The 21,223-nt window shown below is 36.5% G+C and overlaps 12 protein-coding genes and 1 non-coding gene across 13 annotated transcripts; 5 read left to right on the top strand and 8 right to left on the bottom strand.

Annotated features, from left to right (window-relative positions):
- Positions 1-285: 285 nt before the first annotated feature.
- Positions 286-726, top strand: RPL20A (60S ribosomal protein eL20; the record flags this gene model as incomplete). The annotated part of the gene is made up of 1 exon (XM_056224967.1): positions 286-726. The coding sequence occupies one exon, from the start codon at positions 286-288 to the stop codon at positions 724-726; it is 441 nt and encodes a 146-aa protein (XP_056078832.1).
- Positions 727-1,030: 304 nt separating this feature from the next.
- On the bottom strand, positions 1,031-1,975 carry YHM2 (Yhm2p; the record flags this gene model as incomplete). Its single annotated transcript, XM_056224966.1, has 1 exon — positions 1,031-1,975. One exon carries the CDS (start codon positions 1,973-1,975, stop codon positions 1,031-1,033), a length of 945 nt encoding a protein of 314 aa, XP_056078831.1.
- Positions 1,976-2,713: 738 nt separating this feature from the next.
- Positions 2,714-4,027, top strand: CUS1 (U2 snRNP complex subunit CUS1; the record flags this gene model as incomplete). Its single annotated transcript, XM_056224965.1, has 1 exon — positions 2,714-4,027. The coding sequence occupies one exon, from the start codon at positions 2,714-2,716 to the stop codon at positions 4,025-4,027; it is 1,314 nt and encodes a 437-aa protein (XP_056078830.1).
- Positions 4,028-4,264: 237 nt separating this feature from the next.
- RNT1 (ribonuclease III) lies at positions 4,265-5,683 on the top strand (the record flags this gene model as incomplete). Its single annotated transcript, XM_056224963.1, has 1 exon — positions 4,265-5,683. The coding sequence occupies one exon, from the start codon at positions 4,265-4,267 to the stop codon at positions 5,681-5,683; it is 1,419 nt and encodes a 472-aa protein (XP_056078829.1).
- A 749-nt stretch (positions 5,684-6,432) lies between these two features.
- Smki_13.trna17R lies at positions 6,433-6,504 on the top strand. The gene has a single exon. It is a non-coding gene; the product is annotated as a tRNA-Arg (tRNA).
- Positions 6,505-6,667: 163 nt separating this feature from the next.
- On the bottom strand, positions 6,668-8,044 carry DFG5 (putative mannan endo-1,6-alpha-mannosidase; the record flags this gene model as incomplete). The annotated part of the gene is made up of 1 exon (XM_056224962.1): positions 6,668-8,044. The coding sequence occupies one exon, from the start codon at positions 8,042-8,044 to the stop codon at positions 6,668-6,670; it is 1,377 nt and encodes a 458-aa protein (XP_056078828.1).
- A 421-nt stretch (positions 8,045-8,465) lies between these two features.
- BCH1 (exomer complex subunit) lies at positions 8,466-10,640 on the bottom strand (the record flags this gene model as incomplete). The annotated part of the gene is made up of 1 exon (XM_056224961.1): positions 8,466-10,640. One exon carries the CDS (start codon positions 10,638-10,640, stop codon positions 8,466-8,468), a length of 2,175 nt encoding a protein of 724 aa, XP_056078827.1.
- Positions 10,641-10,944: 304 nt separating this feature from the next.
- On the bottom strand, positions 10,945-11,418 carry TAF9 (chromatin modification protein; the record flags this gene model as incomplete). The annotated part of the gene is made up of 1 exon (XM_056224960.1): positions 10,945-11,418. One exon carries the CDS (start codon positions 11,416-11,418, stop codon positions 10,945-10,947), a length of 474 nt encoding a protein of 157 aa, XP_056078826.1.
- A 233-nt stretch (positions 11,419-11,651) lies between these two features.
- Positions 11,652-12,869, top strand: RNA1 (GTPase-activating protein RNA1; the record flags this gene model as incomplete). The annotated part of the gene is made up of 1 exon (XM_056224959.1): positions 11,652-12,869. The coding sequence occupies one exon, from the start codon at positions 11,652-11,654 to the stop codon at positions 12,867-12,869; it is 1,218 nt and encodes a 405-aa protein (XP_056078825.1).
- Positions 12,870-13,072: 203 nt separating this feature from the next.
- RNH1 (RNA-DNA hybrid ribonuclease) lies at positions 13,073-14,122 on the bottom strand (the record flags this gene model as incomplete). Its single annotated transcript, XM_056224958.1, has 1 exon — positions 13,073-14,122. One exon carries the CDS (start codon positions 14,120-14,122, stop codon positions 13,073-13,075), a length of 1,050 nt encoding a protein of 349 aa, XP_056078824.1.
- Positions 14,123-14,535: 413 nt separating this feature from the next.
- TRI1 (Tri1p) lies at positions 14,536-15,216 on the bottom strand (the record flags this gene model as incomplete). Its single annotated transcript, XM_056224957.1, has 1 exon — positions 14,536-15,216. One exon carries the CDS (start codon positions 15,214-15,216, stop codon positions 14,536-14,538), a length of 681 nt encoding a protein of 226 aa, XP_056078823.1.
- A 220-nt stretch (positions 15,217-15,436) lies between these two features.
- On the bottom strand, positions 15,437-17,470 carry FUS2 (Fus2p; the record flags this gene model as incomplete). Its single annotated transcript, XM_056224956.1, has 1 exon — positions 15,437-17,470. The coding sequence occupies one exon, from the start codon at positions 17,468-17,470 to the stop codon at positions 15,437-15,439; it is 2,034 nt and encodes a 677-aa protein (XP_056078822.1).
- A 298-nt stretch (positions 17,471-17,768) lies between these two features.
- On the bottom strand, positions 17,769-20,861 carry PEP5 (tethering complex subunit PEP5; the record flags this gene model as incomplete). The annotated part of the gene is made up of 1 exon (XM_056224955.1): positions 17,769-20,861. One exon carries the CDS (start codon positions 20,859-20,861, stop codon positions 17,769-17,771), a length of 3,093 nt encoding a protein of 1,030 aa, XP_056078821.1.
- Positions 20,862-21,223: the final 362 nt, after the last annotated feature.

The following is a 21,223-nucleotide window of genomic DNA, read 5'->3' as shown; positions in this document are numbered from 1 at the left end:
ATATCCACCTACATTTCTGAGTACGTCTCATATGAAACCCTGAAATACTTGAATAAGAGTTTACTTCATGAACTATGAATTACTTGAAAAGAATTTCATACTGATTTCATGCTGCGAATGATGGAATAACTCTTCCACATGTTAAAAGTGCTTTTTACTAACATTCAAATTCATGATTTTTCATAAAAAATCTTTGTTATTTTAACAGTGGCTCACTTTAAAGAATACCAAGTTATTGGCCGTCGTTTGCCAACTGAATCTGTTCCAGAACCAAAGTTGTTCAGAATGAGAATCTTTGCTTCAAACGAAGTTATTGCCAAGTCTCGTTACTGGTATTTCTTGCAAAAATTGCACAAGGTTAAGAAGGCTTCCGGTGAAGTTGTTTCCATCAACCAAATCAGCGAAGCTCACCCAACCAAGGTCAAGAACTTCGGTGTCTGGGTCAGATATGATTCCAGATCTGGTACCCACAACATGTACAAGGAAATCAGAGACGTTTCCAGAGTTGCTGCTGTCGAAACCTTATACCAAGACATGGCTGCCAGACACAGAGCCAGATTTAGATCCATCCACATCTTGAAGGTTGCTGAAATTGAAAAGACTGCTGACGTCAAGAGACAATACGTTAAGCAATTTTTGACCAAGGACTTGAAATTCCCATTGCCTCACAGAGTCCAAAAATCCACCAAGACTTTCTCTTACAAGAGACCTTCCACTTTCTACTGAACTGTGCATATTTAAATTTTAAGATATAAATATTTTCTAATACTTTTAGTAGTTTATTTTTATGTATTACCAATTCTGTAGAATTTAATAATTTCAACATTTCATGAAGGCCAGAAAATAACTCAGTTTCAAATGGGGTTTTCAGATGATCTATAAGATATGTACGCGTGAATAGAAAAAAGTTAATGATCAGTGACAATGGATATGAAACAAAGAGGACTCACCCCGTAAAATAGCAAAAGTCTCAAAGATTATTGATTTACGCAATTAATTAAGGAAACAACAACATAATGTACAATACACGCTAATGTTTTGCAACTGGGGTTTCACCAGTCATTCTGGCGACAAATTCCTTTGCCATATCACCAAAACCTACCATGAAGACGGTCTGCCAAATACCTAAACCAATTCTTGGGGTGACACCACGGTAAAGACCCTTAAGACCGTTTGATTGATAAATGTATTTAAATGTCTTGCCAACAGTCAAATTTTTTGGTCTGTTTGGATCTTCCTTCTTAGATTGCATTTCAACTCTAATAACTTCAATTGGTTGATTCCAAGCACTCAAACCACCACCTAAAGCACTAGCACCAATCTTTTCGAAAGGGTTCAACTTGTCATCCTTATTGGTTTTCCCGGTTACCTTTCTAATACCATCTTCCACTAATCTGGATAAACCGAAACGAGACCCCCAGTTGGTCATTTGTCTGATAGCAACAGCATTCACACCCTTGTTAATACCTCTGATACCTTCCTTTTTGTAAATGTTCTTGAACACACTCCAGGAAGATTGCGGAACACCACCTGCAGATGCAGATTTATGTCTAGTAATTTCCACAGTTTTCATACAGGTACAGAACCCCATGGTCAGGTAAGCCTGAGTGACACCGCCTGTGACACCGCCCAGTATACCTGATGCAAAGTTATTTAGCCCCAAACTTTTGAATTGATATTCGGCCTCAGCTGACACGAACAGAAGCACGGCACCCTTGGTGGAGGCTTCGATCCATGCCCATGGAATCAACCCTTGGTAGTAACCCAATATACCACCCCTTGACCAAACGTGTTTGACAGACTCCAAAAATGTCAAGTTTCTATTTGCGGCCATTGTTGTCTTAACAACCTCCAAAGGCTGACCTAACGTAGTCACCTCTGACAAGTTTAAACATGCACCCAATAGGATATTAGAGAAGGAGACTGGTTTCTTCTCTATTACGGTTCCTGTAGTAGAATTAGTAGTAGATGTCATAGTTATAATGAAATTGTGCTTTTTCTACGTTTATCCGTACAGAAGACTTGTATAAAGACTGTATTAATGCTTTTTTTTTTAATCTCAAAGAGAGTATAATATATACCGTAAACGAGTTAAAACAATTGATTGAGGTAAGCAGTTTCGGAGTTTGAAGAATGCAAAGACAAACTACCTGATAGGTTTGGTTCACTAGTTTTCAAATATCCGTAGATTTCTCGAAGTATATAAATGTTACACGACGCAAGATCTTTGCAAGAGATTAATGCAATTTTACTTTTTTTTTTTTTTTTTAACAGTGCGATATCTTGTCATAAGTTTACACAATGGAATCAAGGAAGCTCCAGCGTGAGTCCAAAGAAGGGCCCAAGTTTGTTGCCCTGTACAGTTAGCCAATCATCTTTTTCTTTGCGTGATCTTTATCAGCGGTGGGTGATTCTCTGCCTTCTTGGGTGAAAAAACCATGATCTTCATGTTATCGCAGCGGAATTTTCTTGGCTGGCTATAGGGCTGAAGGAAGAATAAAAGTAGGTTAAATCATGAGAAAGTAGGGTAAAATCTATGTGAAGTTGTGTAAATAAAGGGCTTTAATGAAAGAAATGGAACCCTAAATAATAGTAGATTTCTGATATCATCATATATTGACGTTAGGTCAGTAGAAATTGCTAATGTAGTAAATGTAAAGCAAAGCTTTTATCTAGAGCCAGAGTACCAGATTATACAAGGTAGTGATAAAAAATGGCCAGGAGTAAAACTCGGAAACGTTCTGGAAACAAGCATAGTAAGAACGGATCTGTGCTAAATAGCAGAGCTGAAATCGCCGCCTTGATTGATGCAAGAAAAGTTGAACATGACAAGAAGAGTGGAACAGTTATCAACAAACAGTCAGTGGAAAAATTCGCTAATGAGAAACTAAAAAAAGAATTCGAGGATGTCATGCAAAGATTTCAAATGCAAGAGGGCAGCGCTGGCCCGAAAGAAATTATAGAAGATAAAGAGAGTATTGAAGTCGCTATTGCCGAGGAAAAACCTGTCAGGGACATAAAACATACACTGGATGATGAGTTGGAGGATACGGTTTTGGATAACAGCGAAGAGCATTTTTCAGCTAGAAAACGTAGGAAACTAGAAAAACCATCGCTATCACAGCTGAAAAGCCAGGTGCCGTATCCTCAAGTTATAGAATGGTACGATTGTGACGCAAGGTACCCAAGCTTACTAGCTTCCATAAAATGCACTAAAAACGTGATTCCCGTTCCGAATCACTGGCAGTCCAAGAAGGAATATCTCTCTGGCCGTTCTTTATTGGGTAAAGGACCTTTCCAGCTTCCTGACATTATCAAAAAGACAAACATAGAACAGATGAGATCAACGCTTCCGCAAAGTGGGGTGGATGCACAGGACGAAAAATCATTGAAGGAGGCCTCAAGAGTAAGAGTCCAGCCGAAAATGGGCACTCTCGATTTGGACTCCAAGAAATTACATGATGTATTCTTCAAGATAGGAGCCAACTGGAAACCTGATCATTTGCTATGCTTCGGTGACATCTATTATGAGAATAGGAATCTTTTTGAAGAGGCTAATTGGAAAAGAATGGTTGAACGCAAAAGGCCCGGGAGAATCAGCCAAGAACTACGCGCTATCATGAACTTGCCCGAAGGACAGTTACCACCGTGGTGTATGAAGATGAAAGATGTTGGATTACCTACAGGATATTCTGATTTGAAAATCGCTGGTTTGAATTGGGACATAACGAACTTGAAAGGGGATGTTTATGGTAGAATAATCCCACACCATAATTCAAGGGTCAACAAACTGCCTACAAATTATTTTGGTGCATTGGTTTCGTTTGAAGTCCCTGAAGTTGAAATTCTAAATGGGAATTCGCAGGAAGATGCGGAAAATAGGGTCCCTGGTGGAAAAATTAGCGAAGAAACAGAGCTTAAAATAGATCACGCTCAAGACAACATATCTGAAGTGATAGACTTGGAAAGAAAAATCGAGAAAAATGAAGGCGAATCCAAGAGGAAGCTATATACTGTATTAAAATAATTACTAAATATTGCATGGGTACCTCGGTATTATAAAATTTTACATATGGTGCCATTTTTGATGTACCAATTTTTTCTTTTCTTAATGCGGCCCTAAAACATACTGAAATTTTTCAAGAGCTCATCGCAAAATTTATCTCAGTTCATATTAACAAGAACTTATTATTTGATCAAGGTAAGTAAGGCGAATGTGCACATAGAACAAAGAAAACTGACCTCCATACAAGCTTTTGAAATAATGGGCTCAAAAGTGGCAGGAAAAAAGAAGACTCAAAATGAAAATAAAGGTGACAACAGCAATCGTTCACAACAACAAGCAAATAGTAGTATCAATAATCCTTTGAAGGGAAAAGTCAAGGTGTCAGATTACGACTATCTTGAGGTTATTCAATTAGAACATGCTGTAACTAAATTAGTTGAATCTTACAACAAAATAATCGAACTTTCACCAAATCTGGTAACTTATTATGAGGCTGTAAACAATCAAGATAAAGTTCCAGTCCAGATACTTCCTTCTCTATCACGCTATCAACTAAAACTGGCCGCTGAGTTGAAAACACTGCACGATCTTAAAAAAGACCCCATTTTGAAAGAAATTAGCGGTTATGAGAATGAATTCGATAGTGAACAAAAGCAACCAATATTACGAGAAATCAGCAAACCCGATATAGAAAAGTTAGAAAAGTTGGAACAAATCAGGAGGGAAAAGAGAGACACAGCTGACGTAAATGTATATGAAAATTTAAATACGAGGGAAGAAGATGAAGAAGAGGATGAAGGTGAGGACAGCTATGATCCAACAAAGGCTGGTGATGTCATTAAGGCCGCTAAATGGCCTCCGAAATTGCCAGAGATCCAAGATTTAGCGATCAGAGCTAGGGTTTTCATTCACAAATCCACCATCAAAGATAAAGTGTACTTGTCTGGCTCGGAAATGATCAACGCTCATAACGAAAGGCTAGAATTCTTGGGCGATTCGATCTTGAATTCTGTCATGACGTTGATTATTTATAACAAGTTTCCAGATTACAGTGAAGGCCAATTATCAACTCTAAGGATGAATTTAGTAAGCAACGAACAGATCAAACAATGGTCAATAATGTATAACTTCCATGAGAAACTGAAGACAAATTTTGATTTGAAGGATGAGAACTCCAATTTCCAAAATGGTAAATTGAAATTATATGCGGATGTGTTTGAAGCCTACATTGGCGGTTTGATGGAAGATGATCCAAGGAATAATTTACCCAAAATAAGAAAGTGGTTAAGAAAACTGGCAAAGCCTGTGATCGAGGAGGCCACTCATAGTCAAGTTGCCTTAGAGAAGACTGACAAACTTGATATGAATGCCAAACGGCAGTTATACTCTTTGATTGGTTATGCATCATTACGTCTACATTATGTTACGGTAAAGAAACCAACTGCTGTTGATCCTAATTCTATAGTCGAGTGTAGGGTTGGTGATGGTACCGTTTTAGGTACAGGTGTAGGCAGAAATATTAAAATTGCTGGTATCAGGGCTGCAGAAAATGCACTTCGTGACAAAAAAATGTTAGATTTTTACGCGAAGCAAAGAGCTGCCATTCCTAGGAGTGAATCTGTGCTAAAGGATCCTTCACACAAAAATAAAAAACGAAGGATATCAGATACAAGCTGAACAAGCTTTTCCACTATATAATAGTAAGACTTGCATAGATTTTCTTAAGCCATATAATTATCACACATGCACTTTATGATAAGTTTATGAAATGGTAAATAGTAGTTTTTTCTAATGGAAAGCTGAAGTTTACATTCCAAATTACTAGCTCAGAATGCACAGTCTTGATAATTGTAGTATATAGGCACTACAACTTAACTATCAATTATCAACACTATCAAATTTGAGATAATAGTGGAGTTTGATGTAATTGTTGGGATTCCATTTTTTATAAGGCAATAATATTAGGTATGTAGATATACTAGAAGTTCTCCTCGGGGATTTAGGAATCCATAAAAGGAAATCTGCAATTCTACATAATTCTATAAACATTATTATCATCGTTTTATATGTTCTTATTCATTGATCCTATTACATTATCAATCCTTGCGTTTCAGCTTCCACTAATTTAGATGACTATATCTCATCATTTGCGTCATCTTCTAACACCGTATATGATAATATCTTTCTGCGGAGCACTACTATGCCCGTCTATGTATGTATGTATGTATGTATCTCGAATCTAACTAATTGTTCAGGTATTTATACATTTGATTAGTTCAGCTCGGAAAAGCAGAGTTTTACCTTATGTTGTTCAATCTATTCGTTTCGTTATAAGATTGTTTCATATGTGTTTTATGAACGTTTAGAATGATGTATTGTCATACTTACGTATCTCATCTTAAGATACAACACAACATATAAAACAAGCTTGCGTGGCGTAATGGCAACGCGTCTGACTTCTAATCAGAAGATTATGGGTTCGACCCCCATCGTGAGTGTTTTTTTGCAACTCATTCATCAATAATGAATGACTTCTATTAGAATTCTGCAACCTAAGCATCATAACATACTTATTTATGTAGCACATAAAGATATATTCACAAAAAAAAAAAGAATAAGCCTAAATATTAGAATACAATAAAGTTTTACGTTTAATACGGTTTAAAACAACATCCAGACAGCACCACCAATTAGCACACTCAGTATGATTGCTGTGATGATGGCGGCACCAGCGCGATCACCATTTTTGATGTTTAGATTATTTTGTAGTACATTAGTGGTAGATGAGTTCATCCCAGCGTTAGCATCACCTTTGGACGTGCCACCATTACTTTCCTTATATGGGGCCGGTCTGTCATGTATTAAGAGATTTTGAATAACTTCTAATGCATTCATTTGTTCACCTAACCCATAATAACCATCATTGGTTTGTTTGCCCCAATTTAAGCCACATGTATGCCCATCTCTACCACCATCACATGACTTCGCAGCAGCTTCAGCGCTCGTTTTTATTAAGTCATCAATCGTGTCACTAGTATAGGGAGCCATAACACTTGTAAGGCCAAGCATACGAGAGAAAATACTTTTGAATGTCCTTTGATCGGTGTTACAAGTGCTATAGTCTTGACAGGCGCTTTCATACATAATACTGTCTTTAAAAAAATAAGACTTAGCACCATTCAAAATTTTTGTTAAACTTGTTTCCCATTCGCTTGTCCCATTCGTAGCATTATACATGTACGCAAGACCACCCAGTACGATACCATGATTATAAGTCCATTCAATTTTTGTAATATCGGTACAATTTGTATCAATTTCTGCACCGTCGAAGACATTTGCCGTATCATTAAGAACCACATAGCCGACATCTACTAGCCAGTCGAAAACTTGCTCAGCAACATCTAAATATGTAGTATTACCGGTATACCTCCCCAGTCTTGCAGCAATTTGAAATAAACATGCATTTGAAATTGTATTCTTATAGTTGTAGCCACTATTCCAAGTAAAAATTTGCCATCTTAAACCACCACCACAGTGCTCAGAATCCCATCTTGAATACATTGTATTGAAGACAGCCTGCACCATTGCCAGCCAACCTGGTTTGCCATCGCTAGGATCTGTAAAATTTCTCTCGACAGCACCCATAACTGTTATGCCCCAAATACCTTGATCATCATTACCTTCAACCATCGTTTGATTGGCTGGAATGTAATCGTAATTAGAACCAGTTTGTGCTAATAGCGCATCGTATAGTAATTCTTGATATGTGTCATTCTCACAAAGAAACCAATTTTCCAACATGCCGCCAAACGCTTCACCTGCATGCCACCAATAGTATGGTGATTGAAACATCCCTACTGCTCCCCCATACCTAGTACCCTCATAGTAATCCAGCATACCATCTTGGATTAACGCTGTCGCATCACAAATTGATGTTTTGCTTGTACTATCCAGCTCCATGGCATGACAGATTCTGAAGAATGATAGTAACGTAAAACATATCAATGGAATCATTTCCATACTACTTTTGAGGATCATATCTTCGCTTGTGATATGATTCCGTTCTTATCTGTTTGTCCTATAAATTTAATCAAAAAAATTAAGTGACAGATAATTCAGGAAGAGATCAAGAACAAATGGGATGTCAATTACTTTGATTATATTCTTATGGGACACTTATCTTAAAAGAAAGCGGTCTTTCATAAATTCACATTCTATTTTTGGGTTAAACCTCAGTTTCGCTTTACGCAGATTACATTGTTTTTTTTCGGGCGTGGCTCAGATTACGAAAAAGAAATAAAGTACTATGTAAAGTTTGTAACAACTAAATGCATTTGGGAGCAAAAATATTGGAAAGAATACAAAATTCGCCCCAGAAGGTAACCTATACAAGATGATACCAGAATAACATACATAAAAAACACAGTCTCCTTTGTAACTAATGATTTTTTCTTCTTTTTCAGTTATCAAAAGTGTCATTTGTAAAATTCTTTAAAAAATTCAGAATGTTATCGTCAACCAATTGAGCCACCGGATCAGTGAATCTAGAAGCAATTTCATTATGCACTTTGGTAATGCCCATGTCCTGAACCACAACACTTAAAGCATCTATTAGCATTATTGAGAACTCAATGTACCAACGATGGTTCCAGCAGCAAATCTTGACGACTAAATCGATGATCGAGCTGTCCAAGTCATTGATACTTGAGAGTATTTGAGAAGAAGTCAATTCAGAGTTTTCTGAGATAGAATCCCTTCTAATACGTTTATTTTCATTAATGTAAAATTCCAGTAGGTTCTTTGCACACACTGGAGAAAATCTTTGAGAAAGCCCTATTTGGAAAGCCTTTGCAGCTTCGGGAAGATGTCCCAGTCTTTTTGCGCAAAGACCGAATAGTTCCCATTCCACAGTTAGTTTATGATATTTGCTGTTTTGGGCATCAAAATACAATTGCTCTGATTGCCAATCCGTGTAAGTCTTCAAGTCCTCGTATAATAGCATAAAAAGATTATCCAACCATCTTTCGCACAACCTCTTGGATCTCATTTTAAACATCTCATTACCATGTGTATCTGTTTCATCAATAGAGGAAGTAGAGCCTTGATACTCATCTTCCATGACAAAAATCTTTGATCTATACTTTAAAAGTTGTTCCCATCCTGTTACTTGAACAATTTCGGTTAATAATCTATAGGCTAGTTGGAAAGTAGATTTTAAACTTGATGCTGAGAGATTGACTAAGTTTGGGTCAGCAGATTTTTGTTCCAATTGCACATCCATGGGGTTCAACGACGAAATTTCCTCAATCGAGGCATCCAATGGTAATGGCAAGTGGAGATTTTCGTCGGAGGTAATAGGTGCAATTCTTCTCAGCACATACTTTTCCTTAACCTGAGACATTGGGCATGCATTTAGCGATAACAAAGCATTTGTCATATCGTTCAATTTGATGTATATTTTAGTCAATAAGTACCAAGTTTTAAATTCGTTTGGTGCACAATTCACAGCCTCTATGGCTACCTCTCTAGCAAGTTTATAATCTCTCTTGACCTCCAGTAAAAACTCACTTTGAATGCTCAGAAGTTCGGATTTGAAGATCAACTGAATATGGCTCGTCTTCGAATCATCAACTAAGAACGAAGATGAAGAATTTAATTGCTCATTGATCAGATCAACCGCATCTACCTCCAAATCACATGCAAAGTAAACACGGATGAGAATGATTACTGCTTCTGGATGAGTTTCTATTAATCCCTCAAGCATTTTACGACATGCCTCCAAACTATTAGTTAATCGAACTATTTCAACTAAAGTTTCGACCAAATAGTTATTGGTTAACGAAGGATTTAAAATATGAGTGGGTGCGTCTAAATAAATACCTCTCTCATAAACTAAGGGAAATAACCTGATAAAGTTTGTAGCCACATCTTCCAATTCACCAGAGGTTAATGGATTGAAAACTAGCGTTTCCACCAAATTTTGTGATTCTCCATCTGCGCGGTTATCTTTCATAAGCATAATATCACGTACGATACCACTCATAAAAGTTTCCACCCAAATCATATTTACATTCGCATCCTGTGAATTGCGGCCAGATGAGGTTTCCGTCAGGGAGGGAAGCTGCGATTGTTCACCGTCGTTATTTATAATATACGTTTGCACAGTCCCCGGAATATGAACAATAATATTAACATCATATTTTCTAAAGGCATTCCAAGAACTGATCGAAATCTTCGAGACGTGAAAGTGCTTCTTCTTGCCAAACCAAACTTGGGGCGTGTCTAAGAAAAGATCAGTTATCTTTTTGGCGAAGATTGTAATTGAGGTTGGGTCTGAAGTGTCTATTCCCATGCAGTAGAAAAAAGTACCGATCTGTCCCTTTAATTTATCGTGAGAATGCAACTCCGTAACTATAGTTGTAGGGTCTTGACCATTGATGTTAGAACCAGTCCCACTATCGTTGGCGGAAGCAGTAGCAGTCGTGGTGCTCGAGGATGAAGGTAACGATTTGATCAAAGTAATCAAATCAGGCGGACCTAAATCTTGGAATTGGCCTACCCTGGCTCTCCTCTGCTGCAGCGCGTAACCTATCACGTCTTCCTTCACTTCTGGTATGGAGGTTTGCGACAACATGATTGAAACTTCTACTTTTTAGATTTTTTCGTTTTTTAGTTCCAGTGACCGACACAATGGAAAACGTACTCTTGAAAGATGAATTGAGGTACTTAAGGACCATTTTATCACCGCACTATACTGTAGATCTCATTTCTTCAACTTGCTATATAGGAAAGAATAGGGAAAACAACACCTGAAAGAGTGTAATCATCTTGCACGACAAGCGTATTATTTACTGTATATTATTATATTATGCATTCTACATTACAAATACCTGGGAAGAATCGGCATTAGTATCTCTACGGGTACACAAATGGTGCTTTCACGTAGATTTTGGATCTTCGAGGTCCCATTCCTTTGCTGTGAGGCAATATTTTTCAGGAGGTAGCCTGACACCCCATGTACCCATGACTTGAGGTAGCGCTTTCTTATTTCTCTCTGCAGCCAATTGTAACATAAGCTCTTTTGGTGCTGTGGGTTTGAATTGGTATTGGGTTCTAGCAGCAATGGCAAGCCGTATATCTTCTACGCCTAATCCACTTCCTGCAGAGTTTCCATTGCCGGCGTAGTCGTTGTATACTAGAGCATCCTTAAGAACGCCCTGTGTGTACCTGTGTGCAAAATCCATTAATTGCAGTGGCACTTGGTCTTCGTATTGGTGAATGGACTGCGATGCGAGCAGCAGGTGCAGAAGACGGACATCTCTAGGGGTCTCTTCTTGTGATGGACCTGGACCAGCCTCCGACACAGAGCCTGCTGAGTTATTGTTCGAAACAGTTTTTCCTCCACTGTTCATAATAGCTTGTGAGATCACCTAGGCTTTATTTGCTGCCGTATTGTTCACTTATATGAAACACCTGCTCTTGTTTAAACGCTTTACTTTTCGCATAAAAGAATAATATCACCTCTCACGTAGTGGAATGACTAGTGGAAAATTTTTATAAGAGGATTGATGATAATTGATAATAGTATCAAAAAAAGGTGAAACAGGTTGCCTGAGAGGCTGCGTATCGAAACAAAAAATCAACGATGGCTACTTTGCATTTTGTTCCTCAACATAATGAAGACCAGGTTTATTCCATTTCGGGAAAGGCGCTCAAGCTAACCACCAATGAGGATATCAAGCCATATTTGCAAGAGTTGGCTGCATTGAAAACCTGTACCAAATTGGACTTTTCAGGTAACACTATCGGTACGGAAGCTTCTGAAGCATTAGCCAAATGTATTACCGAAAATACCCAGGTAAAAGAGTCTTTGATCGAAGTTAATTTTGCAGATTTGTACACCTCAAGATTAGTTGATGAAGTCGTGGACTCGTTGAAATTTCTGCTACCTGCTCTATTGAAATGCCCTAACTTGGAGATTGTGAACCTTTCTGATAATGCCTTTGGTTTAAGAACCATCGAGTTACTAGAAGATTACATTGTACATGCTGTCAATATTAAACATCTGATCTTGAGTAACAACGGTATGGGCCCATTTGCCGGTGAAAGAATTGGTAAAGCTCTATTCCATCTTGCTCAAAATAAGAAAGCTGCTTCAAAACCATTCTTGGAGACTTTTATCTGCGGTAGAAATAGGCTAGAGAACGGTTCCGCAGTGTACTTGGCTCTGGGCCTGAAAAGTCACTCAGAAGGCCTGAAAGTTGTAAAGCTATATCAAAATGGTATTAGACCTAAAGGTGTTGCTACATTGATCCATTACGGTTTACAGTACTTGAAAAATTTAGAAATCTTGGACCTTCAAGATAACACCTTCACAAAGCATGCCTCTTTGATCCTTGCTAAGGTTTTGCCTACTTGGAAGAATAGTTTATATGAGTTGAATTTGAACGACTGTCTTTTGAAGACTACTGGTTCAGATGAAGTTTTCAAAGTATTTACCGAAGTTGAATTCTCCAATCTACATGTCTTGAAATTTGAGTATAATGAAATGGCTCAAGAAACTGTTGAAGCTTCTTTCTTACCTGCGATAGAAAAGGGAAATTTACCTAAATTGAAGAAATTAGAAATAAATGGTAACAGGTTAGATGAAGATTCCGATGCTTTGGATCTACTGCAGAGCAAATTTGATGACTTGGAGGTTGATGATTTAGAGGAAGTCGATAGCGAAGATGAAGAAGAAGAGGAAGAAGAGGATGAGGATGAAAAACTAGAAGAAATTGAAACGGAAAAACTTGAAAAGGAACTGCTAGAAGTACAAGTTGATGATCTTGCTGAACGTTTAGCTGAAACTGAGATTAAATAGATATGCCAAAAACACTCCAAAAAAACTCCAAAAAAACAAACAAACAACTGTGGACATGTTTTAGACCAAGGACACAGTAACACATTTATAAACAGTTATCGGGCAAGTTAATAAACAACAAACTGATGTATGTACATGTATGTTAGGGATATATATATGTATTACACCCGCATTAAGTTCATAAAAACAAAAGAAAAATTTCATTATCGTCTGGACGCACCATTTTTAGCGAGAAAGTCTGCCATTTCATTCCCTGGATCACCGTCGTGTCCTTTTACCCACTCAATCTGAAATTTACCATTATTACTAAAGCATTCTTTGTTCAATTCATAGTATTTTTTGACTTTAACGAATCTCTCTACCAAAGGGACTATTAAATCAGAATTAGGCAGGGTTTCCAGTTTTTTGTCATCATATGTCATGTACCTGTCATTTAATAACTTGGCTACATACTCTGAATCGGTCTTAATTTGATAGTTCACTTTTTCCTTTCCACTAGATAAATTGTCCCAGATTTTTTTCAAGGCTTCAGAAACTGCCTCGATTTCAGCTCTATTATTAGTTTGGGCTCCTGACAGTAAAGGTTCAGAAATGTTTTCCTCAGGTGCACCCTCAAAATATGCACCATAACCTGCCTTTGATGATGACGTACCGTTACCGAAACTTGAACCATCACAGTAAACGTTCATGCATTTATCATATTTAGCACCATTCGAAAGCTTATACTTAGTTTGAAAAATGTCCCTGGGTATATTGATAAGCTTGTAATCGTGCGCACTGACACCATTGATGAAATCTTCCGCAGCAGATCGATTATCGAATTTCTTAAACGTTATACCTCTTTTATGTTTGACATAGGCTTGACAATCTTTCCAATTATCGAAGATCTTGCTTTCAACATTTGGAACGTTGCTTTTTACCGAATAGAAGGTGATCTTATCAACTGAGGTTGGAGATGAAAATTTAGATAATGTCGTCAATGAAGAATAGAGGGATGGTGGTAGATTATTTCCCTGAGATCGCTTTTGAGTCGTATGAGGTTTACTAATTAGGCTTCCAGTAAGCTCTGAACTTCTATGATTCGATGCGCTATTTTTATGGCCTAGGAAAGACTTGGCTTGTTCATAATCGTCAAATTTTTTATAAACTGCACCACTATAACCATTCACTTGGTTCTTACATTCACTCCATGTATTAAAGATCCCAGTTTCCCTGCCCTTCCTAACGACGTAGAATCCTCCCTGTCTTGCCATTATTAGGGATTGATAGTTCCTTCTATGAGTAAGAAGTGTTAACTTAAGAATTTTGAACAACGTGAACTACTGCGTTGTCATGAGGTTATTGTGGTTCACTTCAATTACTGCAATTGCTCTTGTTCATGGTTAATTCAATGTTTTCAATTTTCCTTGGGTGAAAAAGTAAAAAAAAAAAACGCCCATTATAAGTTGATGTCATCAAAAATGGACAAAATCGCTTATAGTAAAGAATTCAAACCAAATCATGACTTCAATCATTTCTGGGATTTGAAAGTGAAAGTATTCATTATTGAAACAAAATTTGTGGCTAATTTACATAGGTCAAGTATAATATTACAAGAGCACAAGTTTAATACGTGTTATCAGAAAATAAAGGAAAAATTAAAGTTGCACATGTATCTCCATTAAGATTAACCGTTCGTATTCGGAAGAAGTTCGTGCTCCGATTTGACTTCTATTTTAGGTATTATTTTTGAGTCTTCTTCATGCTTCACAATTTCGTCAGCATTAAACAAGTGCTTAGATAAGAGCTTATTCATTGAGAACATTGTCATTTTTTTACCAAAAATTGGTTGCATTTTCTCATCACATAGAATTTCTCTACGATCATCTGGGTTTTGAAGATCGTGTTCCTTTATATATTGCCATATCATTTTTACTACTTGTGTTCGTGGTAATTCCTCAGCTCCTAGAAACTCTTGTAGAGGACTTGATAAAATAACTTTACGGACAGAGATGCTATTAGAATCAGGACTGTCATTCTTTCTTTTCTTCCGTTTCGGTTTACTTTCACTTTTACTTTTCCTTTTCCTTGTTGATCTCTGAGGTTTTTGTTCCTCCTTTTGTAATCTCAAAGCTAGTTCTTGATCCTGGTTGATGAGATCTTTCTCTAGGATTAAAACTTTTGGATTTTCTTGTAAATCGCCAAACCTCTCAAGAATCAATTCATTAATTGCTTTCCTTTGAGAATCCAAATCAACTGAAAAAAGAACCTGGAGGGCCTTCCTTACTCTTTTTGGACTTATTTCATCGGGGTTGGATGCACTTAAAATTGCATCAACCATGGGAATATATTGATTGATATCGCCCATAATATATTTACCCTTATTTGGGCCTTTTTTCCATTCTTGCACCTTTCTATAACTTTGCTTCGTGTCTCTGATCAATATCTTTGACTAAAATTTTCCTTCTTTTTCGCGCCAGTAAGGAAATTATAGGTGATTCTAGTATTGTTTACTTTTACTTCAATGATATTAATACCGTTTCATTCGATGAAACTTTACGTAAACTATAGAGCATGATACGTTTTTGTTAAAGTTCAAATAGTTTTCTGACAACTCGGCTTCCACTAGGATCTCCAGGGAAAGGCCAATCCTTTCTTACCATGCGTTTGGTCATGTATCGTGATTTGGAATAGCACTGCAAAATATCAAGATTTTTAATGAGGCCTGTACCTATAGAGTCATTCAAAGACATGTTCTCAAGATCTTTCTGCAGGTATTTTTTTCCACCAGCAATTATTTCTAAATATTTTAGAAATATTTTATTATAATTCAGTAAGATACACTCAACAGTATTGTGAATCAAAGTAACAAAGACTGGCAACTCTCTTTTCATTTGATTTTGCAAGTTCTGGAAATGCATCCCCAATAAGTCACGTTTTACATCCCGCACGTTTGCTTTCTTTTCTTGTAAAAATAACATATAATCTTTCTTTAAAGCTTGTAAATCCTTCAGTTTGCTTTTAACGGTATTGCAATGGGCTAAAATCTTTGAAAGTGGGATCATTACATCTGTTTCAAGCTCTGTAAGCTTCAGAATTGTTACTTGATTTTTCTGTTCATGAAGTTTATCTATGTACGATGAACACATGGTGGAGATTAGGTTATCGTGTTCAAAGAAGGCCCCTGAAGGGCATTCACATTCAATAACTTCTTTCCATGCATTTATTCTTTGCAAACTAGAATTAATGATGCTTGAAAAATTGTTTTTTGATAAATGTTTTCGCAATTCTATTACATTTTTCATTACTCTTTTGAATTTACTAATATGGTCTGACAGAGTAAAAAATTCTGTTTCATCATCTATTTTTAAAGTAGTTTTTTCAACTGATGTACCTGAGGTATTGGTAAGAATTTCTAGACCAGATACGTCCGAGTAGTAACTGGATGAGCCGGAGAGAAGAGAAGTAACTCTGCTATTTTCAAAATCACTTTCTTGTCCAGAGGAATTGCATTTATTTTTCTTTTGGATATCCGGGAGCTTCAGAAGATGTGTAAACTGGCCTTCATCGTAACTTTGTATGATCTCTGATGGCGTTAAACTGAAATTATACATGGAGTTACTCTTGTATTCAGAGACCTCGGTGTCTAACTTATTGGAAAATAAAGAGTATTTTCTTCTGGTTGGAAGTAGTTTAGAACCTAATTGCGATGAAATTGCATTTTCAAAACAGCTTTCTAAAGTTTCCAAAATATCAATCCATCGATTCAATCTTTTCATTGGGCTTTTCAATATGTCCTCTAATTTTATGCATCCACTTTCTTTTAAGCAATGTTCATACCACTTGTTAAAAAGATGATTTTTATTCATCCTTAATGTAGCGAAGAGCTCCATTTGTTTTTGATGACTAACAAAATAACTTGTATACGTTGACTTAATCCTTAGCAAATGTTGTTCAAAAGCCTCCGAAATGTCAAAAGTCGAATATAACCGCTGTTGTACCTCATTTTCAGTGATTATTAATTTCCATTTTTTTTGGTCCAAAATTTCCCCACCTTGCTTGATCAAAAGTAACTCCCTTATTGTTGAAACCAATATTTTACTAATTGAAGCAATAGTGTCAATATTACCAAAAAGTAATAACTCGTCATTTGAATTAGGTTTGATTAGTTTATTCTTAAATCTTGGATCGATGTTCAATGCCCTTCTGTATACATTATTTGCAATTAATAGATTATCATGGTATTCAACCTCAGAAAGATAGAGCTCCTGTACCACTTTATAAAATTTGCATCCCTCATAGGGAGAGTTCGCCAATTGAGGGCTTATATTCAATCTGACCACATTTTGAAAAATTTCTGTATTGATAGGGGAGTAAACTTTTTTACTACTTAGGTTGTCTACTATGGAATGCAAGTCGAGGCTTGCCGGCCGTTTATTTGTGTATTTCTTCTCATCGACCTTGTTTTCACATTTGGACAACTTTCTCGTGGGGTTTCTGACTATTTCTGGTAATTTATCATCATTTTTATGAAAATGATCATTATTGTAGTCTCTTATTGGCGTCAATGAATTGTTTGTTGGATAGTTCAAATCGTATAAGTTATAAGACGTCTTAAACATCATAAGGATTTTTTGCTTGCCTTTTTTCTTTCTATGAAGTTACTTTAACAAAACAATGCAAGATTCGCCTCGTAAACAAAAAGAGGCCTTAAATGGTACATGATTCGCATGTTAATTATGTTCTCAGAAGTATCTATAAAGTCTTTATCTTAAATATATAACTTCATCCTCAGTATTACCATTTAGAACCTAGGCCGGCATAGCATGGCATGTAATAAGTATGTTTCAGGTTAGCATCGCGACAAGTTTGACGCGCATTTGTGACGCGGCGGCGACAATAAATCGCCATGATTCATCATCAAATAGTGATGTCAGAATAACTAATGGCTCCTCTACCCAAAAACTCTGTTATTACTTTGAAGCGATCTTTACCACCTTCTTCACTGTTCAATGCAAAATCCAAAAGATCGTTCTTCTCAACTACTTCTTGCTGAGCTTCAAAAAGTTTGTTAGAAGTTTCTAACTCCACCAAGCATTTGGGGCATTTGAAAAGCTTTCTTTCGTTTTTTAAAGTGTCCTCTTCTTCATTTAGACAATGTTGATGGTAGATATGTCCACACTTGAAAAATACTACAGGAACGTCTAAAGTCAAATTGCACATGAAACATGTTTGATTCTTCAGTGGTACGTGAATAGGTTGATCAGAGTTTACGATATTCTTCAACTTCTCCTTTTTCTCCTTTAGCTCTTTATCGTAAGATTCAATTAATTTTTCGTTTCTTTTAATTTCTATATCTTCGCTTTTAACATGGTCGATAATGATATCTTGTATCATCCCAAACTGAACAACATTTGTACGAGAAAGTGTTTTGATTATATCGAGCAATGACATCCTTTCCCCTTCTATAATAGGTAATAACACCTTTTTTTTCAGCACTTCGTTACCTCCCATCTCCTTGAAGATAAGTTTATTGGAAACAAAGTAATTTAATGCGACTTGTAAAAGCTTGGGTTCTTCCGCTCCATACATTTCTAGAAATTCTAGGCATGTATTTGGTTCTTCATTTAACGTCATTGCCCTGAACGTTCCTAATAAATCCATTTCAGAATTATCGTTGGCAAATGATGCTATGTCAGTGGTTTTGGTTTTACTTTTTGCTGAAGTACTATTTTGATCCATATGAGAAATCAATAGCATTAATGAGTTATCCACGCCTTTCTCGGCAGTATTATTAAAAGTAGAGTTAACCAACTTGTTACTCTCGCTCAATACACCAGCCGCTCTTGAACGCCAATCATCTATGCGCTCAGGCACATCCTCTTGGGCTAAGTTTAAATACAAGTCATATAACGTTGTTAGAATTACTTGTCTGTCCTCATTAAATCCTTCGTACTGCTGGTAGCATGCCAAGCAAGCTTCTAAAAAAACGACAAACTCAAAAGGTTTTGAAACGAATGAGCTGAAAACAATGGATGGTTTCGGTGGATGATAAGTAGGTTCTTCATATTCTTCAGGTGACTCAAAAGATTCACTTATTGTATCCGATTTGACATTGGAATTCATGTAACTAAAGAAAGTTTTGTAACTGTAAAATACTGTTTTGATGCTCTCGGAAAAATCGCCTGTTGTGTCTTTACGGTCTAATTCTACTTCAAAGGTGGATGGTCTGAACTTTCCTGTAAATACTTCAATCAGTAGAGCATTGGTTTCATTGGGTAATTCTTCTAGTAATTTCTTTGAATAAGTTACAAGGCATCTTAGGGTTTCATCGATTGGTAAACTCTTTATATACTTTACAGCTTTCATAGGATTATGCAACAGATTCGTTAAAATATCAACTATGATTAAGGAATCTTTTGAAAACTTTTTTGCAAGCCTGTATGAAAGGCGTTTAAAATCAGACTCTTTCATAAGCTCCAAGATCAAGTCTAGGTCAAAAAAATCGTTATCTGAATAAAAGAATGTTACATCATCCATATCATTCACCACAACGCTTTCATTCCAGTTGCCATTTCTATCAAAGTGCTGGATGAAAGTATCAATTCCATCAACATCTTTCAGCTTTATCAAAACAATTAGTAATAGAGTAATGTGGTCACGTTGAGAAATAGCATTCTTGATCAAAGACCATAGGTAATCAGCCAAATTTTTCATACTTTCAGGATCAGGAACTTCCTTGACACCGAACTTGGAAATCACTTCGCTAGTTTCTACAACATCTAAGCACTGAATGTATTGCTCTGTTGCCTCCTTTTTGAGGCCCTTCTTGAAAAGATAATCACCATATTTTTTGTGGATTTCCTGAATGTCTAAAGAGGGCAATGAATTTTGTTTTGCCAATTGTAGAGCAAATGGGTAGAGTTCTTTCTGGATGATGATGCTAATTTGATTTTCTAATGGTTTTGTAGCTATCCTGTGCATTACTCCTTCGGAGGTCAATAGGTAAGTTATATTTTTACCGTTTTGAGAGGTGGAAAATATATCAATAATTGCACTAGAAACAACAAAGTTTAATGAAATGATTTTATTTTTGGCATCAATGATAAATATTCGGTTGATTATCGTGGGCGATAGTTCATTGACACTTATGGAAGTAGTTGGACCACCTGTTTCTTCAGTTACAACTAAAATATGATCTTTGTCTACACAAAATATTCTCTTTCTCAGTGAGAGATCAAATGCGAATTGATGTTTTTTTCCACTAGTGTTGAAAAATTCAATAAAGTTGCTCAAGCAACAGATAAATTCGTTTGTTGCTGGGTTGAAAGCTCCACAGTTCAGATCTAACCCATTTTTAGGATTCAAAACCAAATTTGGGCGACCTTTGTTTCTTCCGGTGGTGTTGAACAAAAGAATAGTTGAAGTCGTAGCTGCGAAACAAGCAGTTGCGTCATTGTTAAGAAATAAAGCTGTTATTGGTTCTTTACTCGGGTCTTCATATATAATTCTTTGTTGAGATCCTCTGTCTCTTGGTATGTCACCCCTAATAAGTATGATTTTTCCGTTGATAAATCCAACCACAATACATGAAAGATCATTCGATATAGAAACAACTGAGATGGGATACGTATTATTACCATTTTTCAACTCCACTTGCGAATGATATACTTGTTCTCTAGTTGGCAATTTCTCTAATTTATACACTCTTATTAGGGAGGGTTTGCCAATTGATTCACCCAAAGCTACTAAAAATTCACCGTCAATGACTTTAAGGAAAGTGATTTGAAAGTCATGAGGGAAAGATTGAAACTCGTGAATTACTTGTGCTTGACTTAGCTTTACTACTTTTATAAGGTTCGAATTCACAGCTATGACTAAAGTTTGAGGATCCACTATCGCTGCTGCGCAAAGGGTTGGATCCGAGTACAATAAGGAATTTCCCCCAAAATTGGGATCTTTTATGGGAATATTTTCGAAAAGTTGGAATTGTCTCCAGGAACTCAGTGACATGATTCTTTTTGCCCAATAAATAAAACGGTGGGACGGTTGAAGTGTCTTACTAACAAAATTTTATAAAGGTGTGCTCGTAAATGCAATCTTCATTAATTTATTATATCTTATGTGAATAACATAGGTACATAGTCCGTACACCACATAAAAAATAATGCACAACAATTTAAAGGTATAAAACCATGTTGGGTTGAATTCACAAATTCCTATCAAATAGCAACTCGTGAAATGTTGGGTACAGCATAAATATGTTACATTCACACACACACACACACTGCGAAAGAAAGAAGTAATGAGAAATAATTTGATGCATAAAAACCACATATATTACGAGAGAGAACAAAATAAAGAATAGTCTAATA

Source organism: Saccharomyces mikatae, assembly GCF_947241705.1.
Source record: "Saccharomyces mikatae IFO 1815 strain IFO1815 genome assembly, chromosome: 13".
In the NCBI taxonomy this organism is placed as follows: domain Eukaryota; kingdom Fungi; phylum Ascomycota; class Saccharomycetes; order Saccharomycetales; family Saccharomycetaceae; genus Saccharomyces; species Saccharomyces mikatae.
Note: the sequence above shows the minus strand (reverse complement) of the source record. Positions and strands in the feature narration are given on the sequence as shown.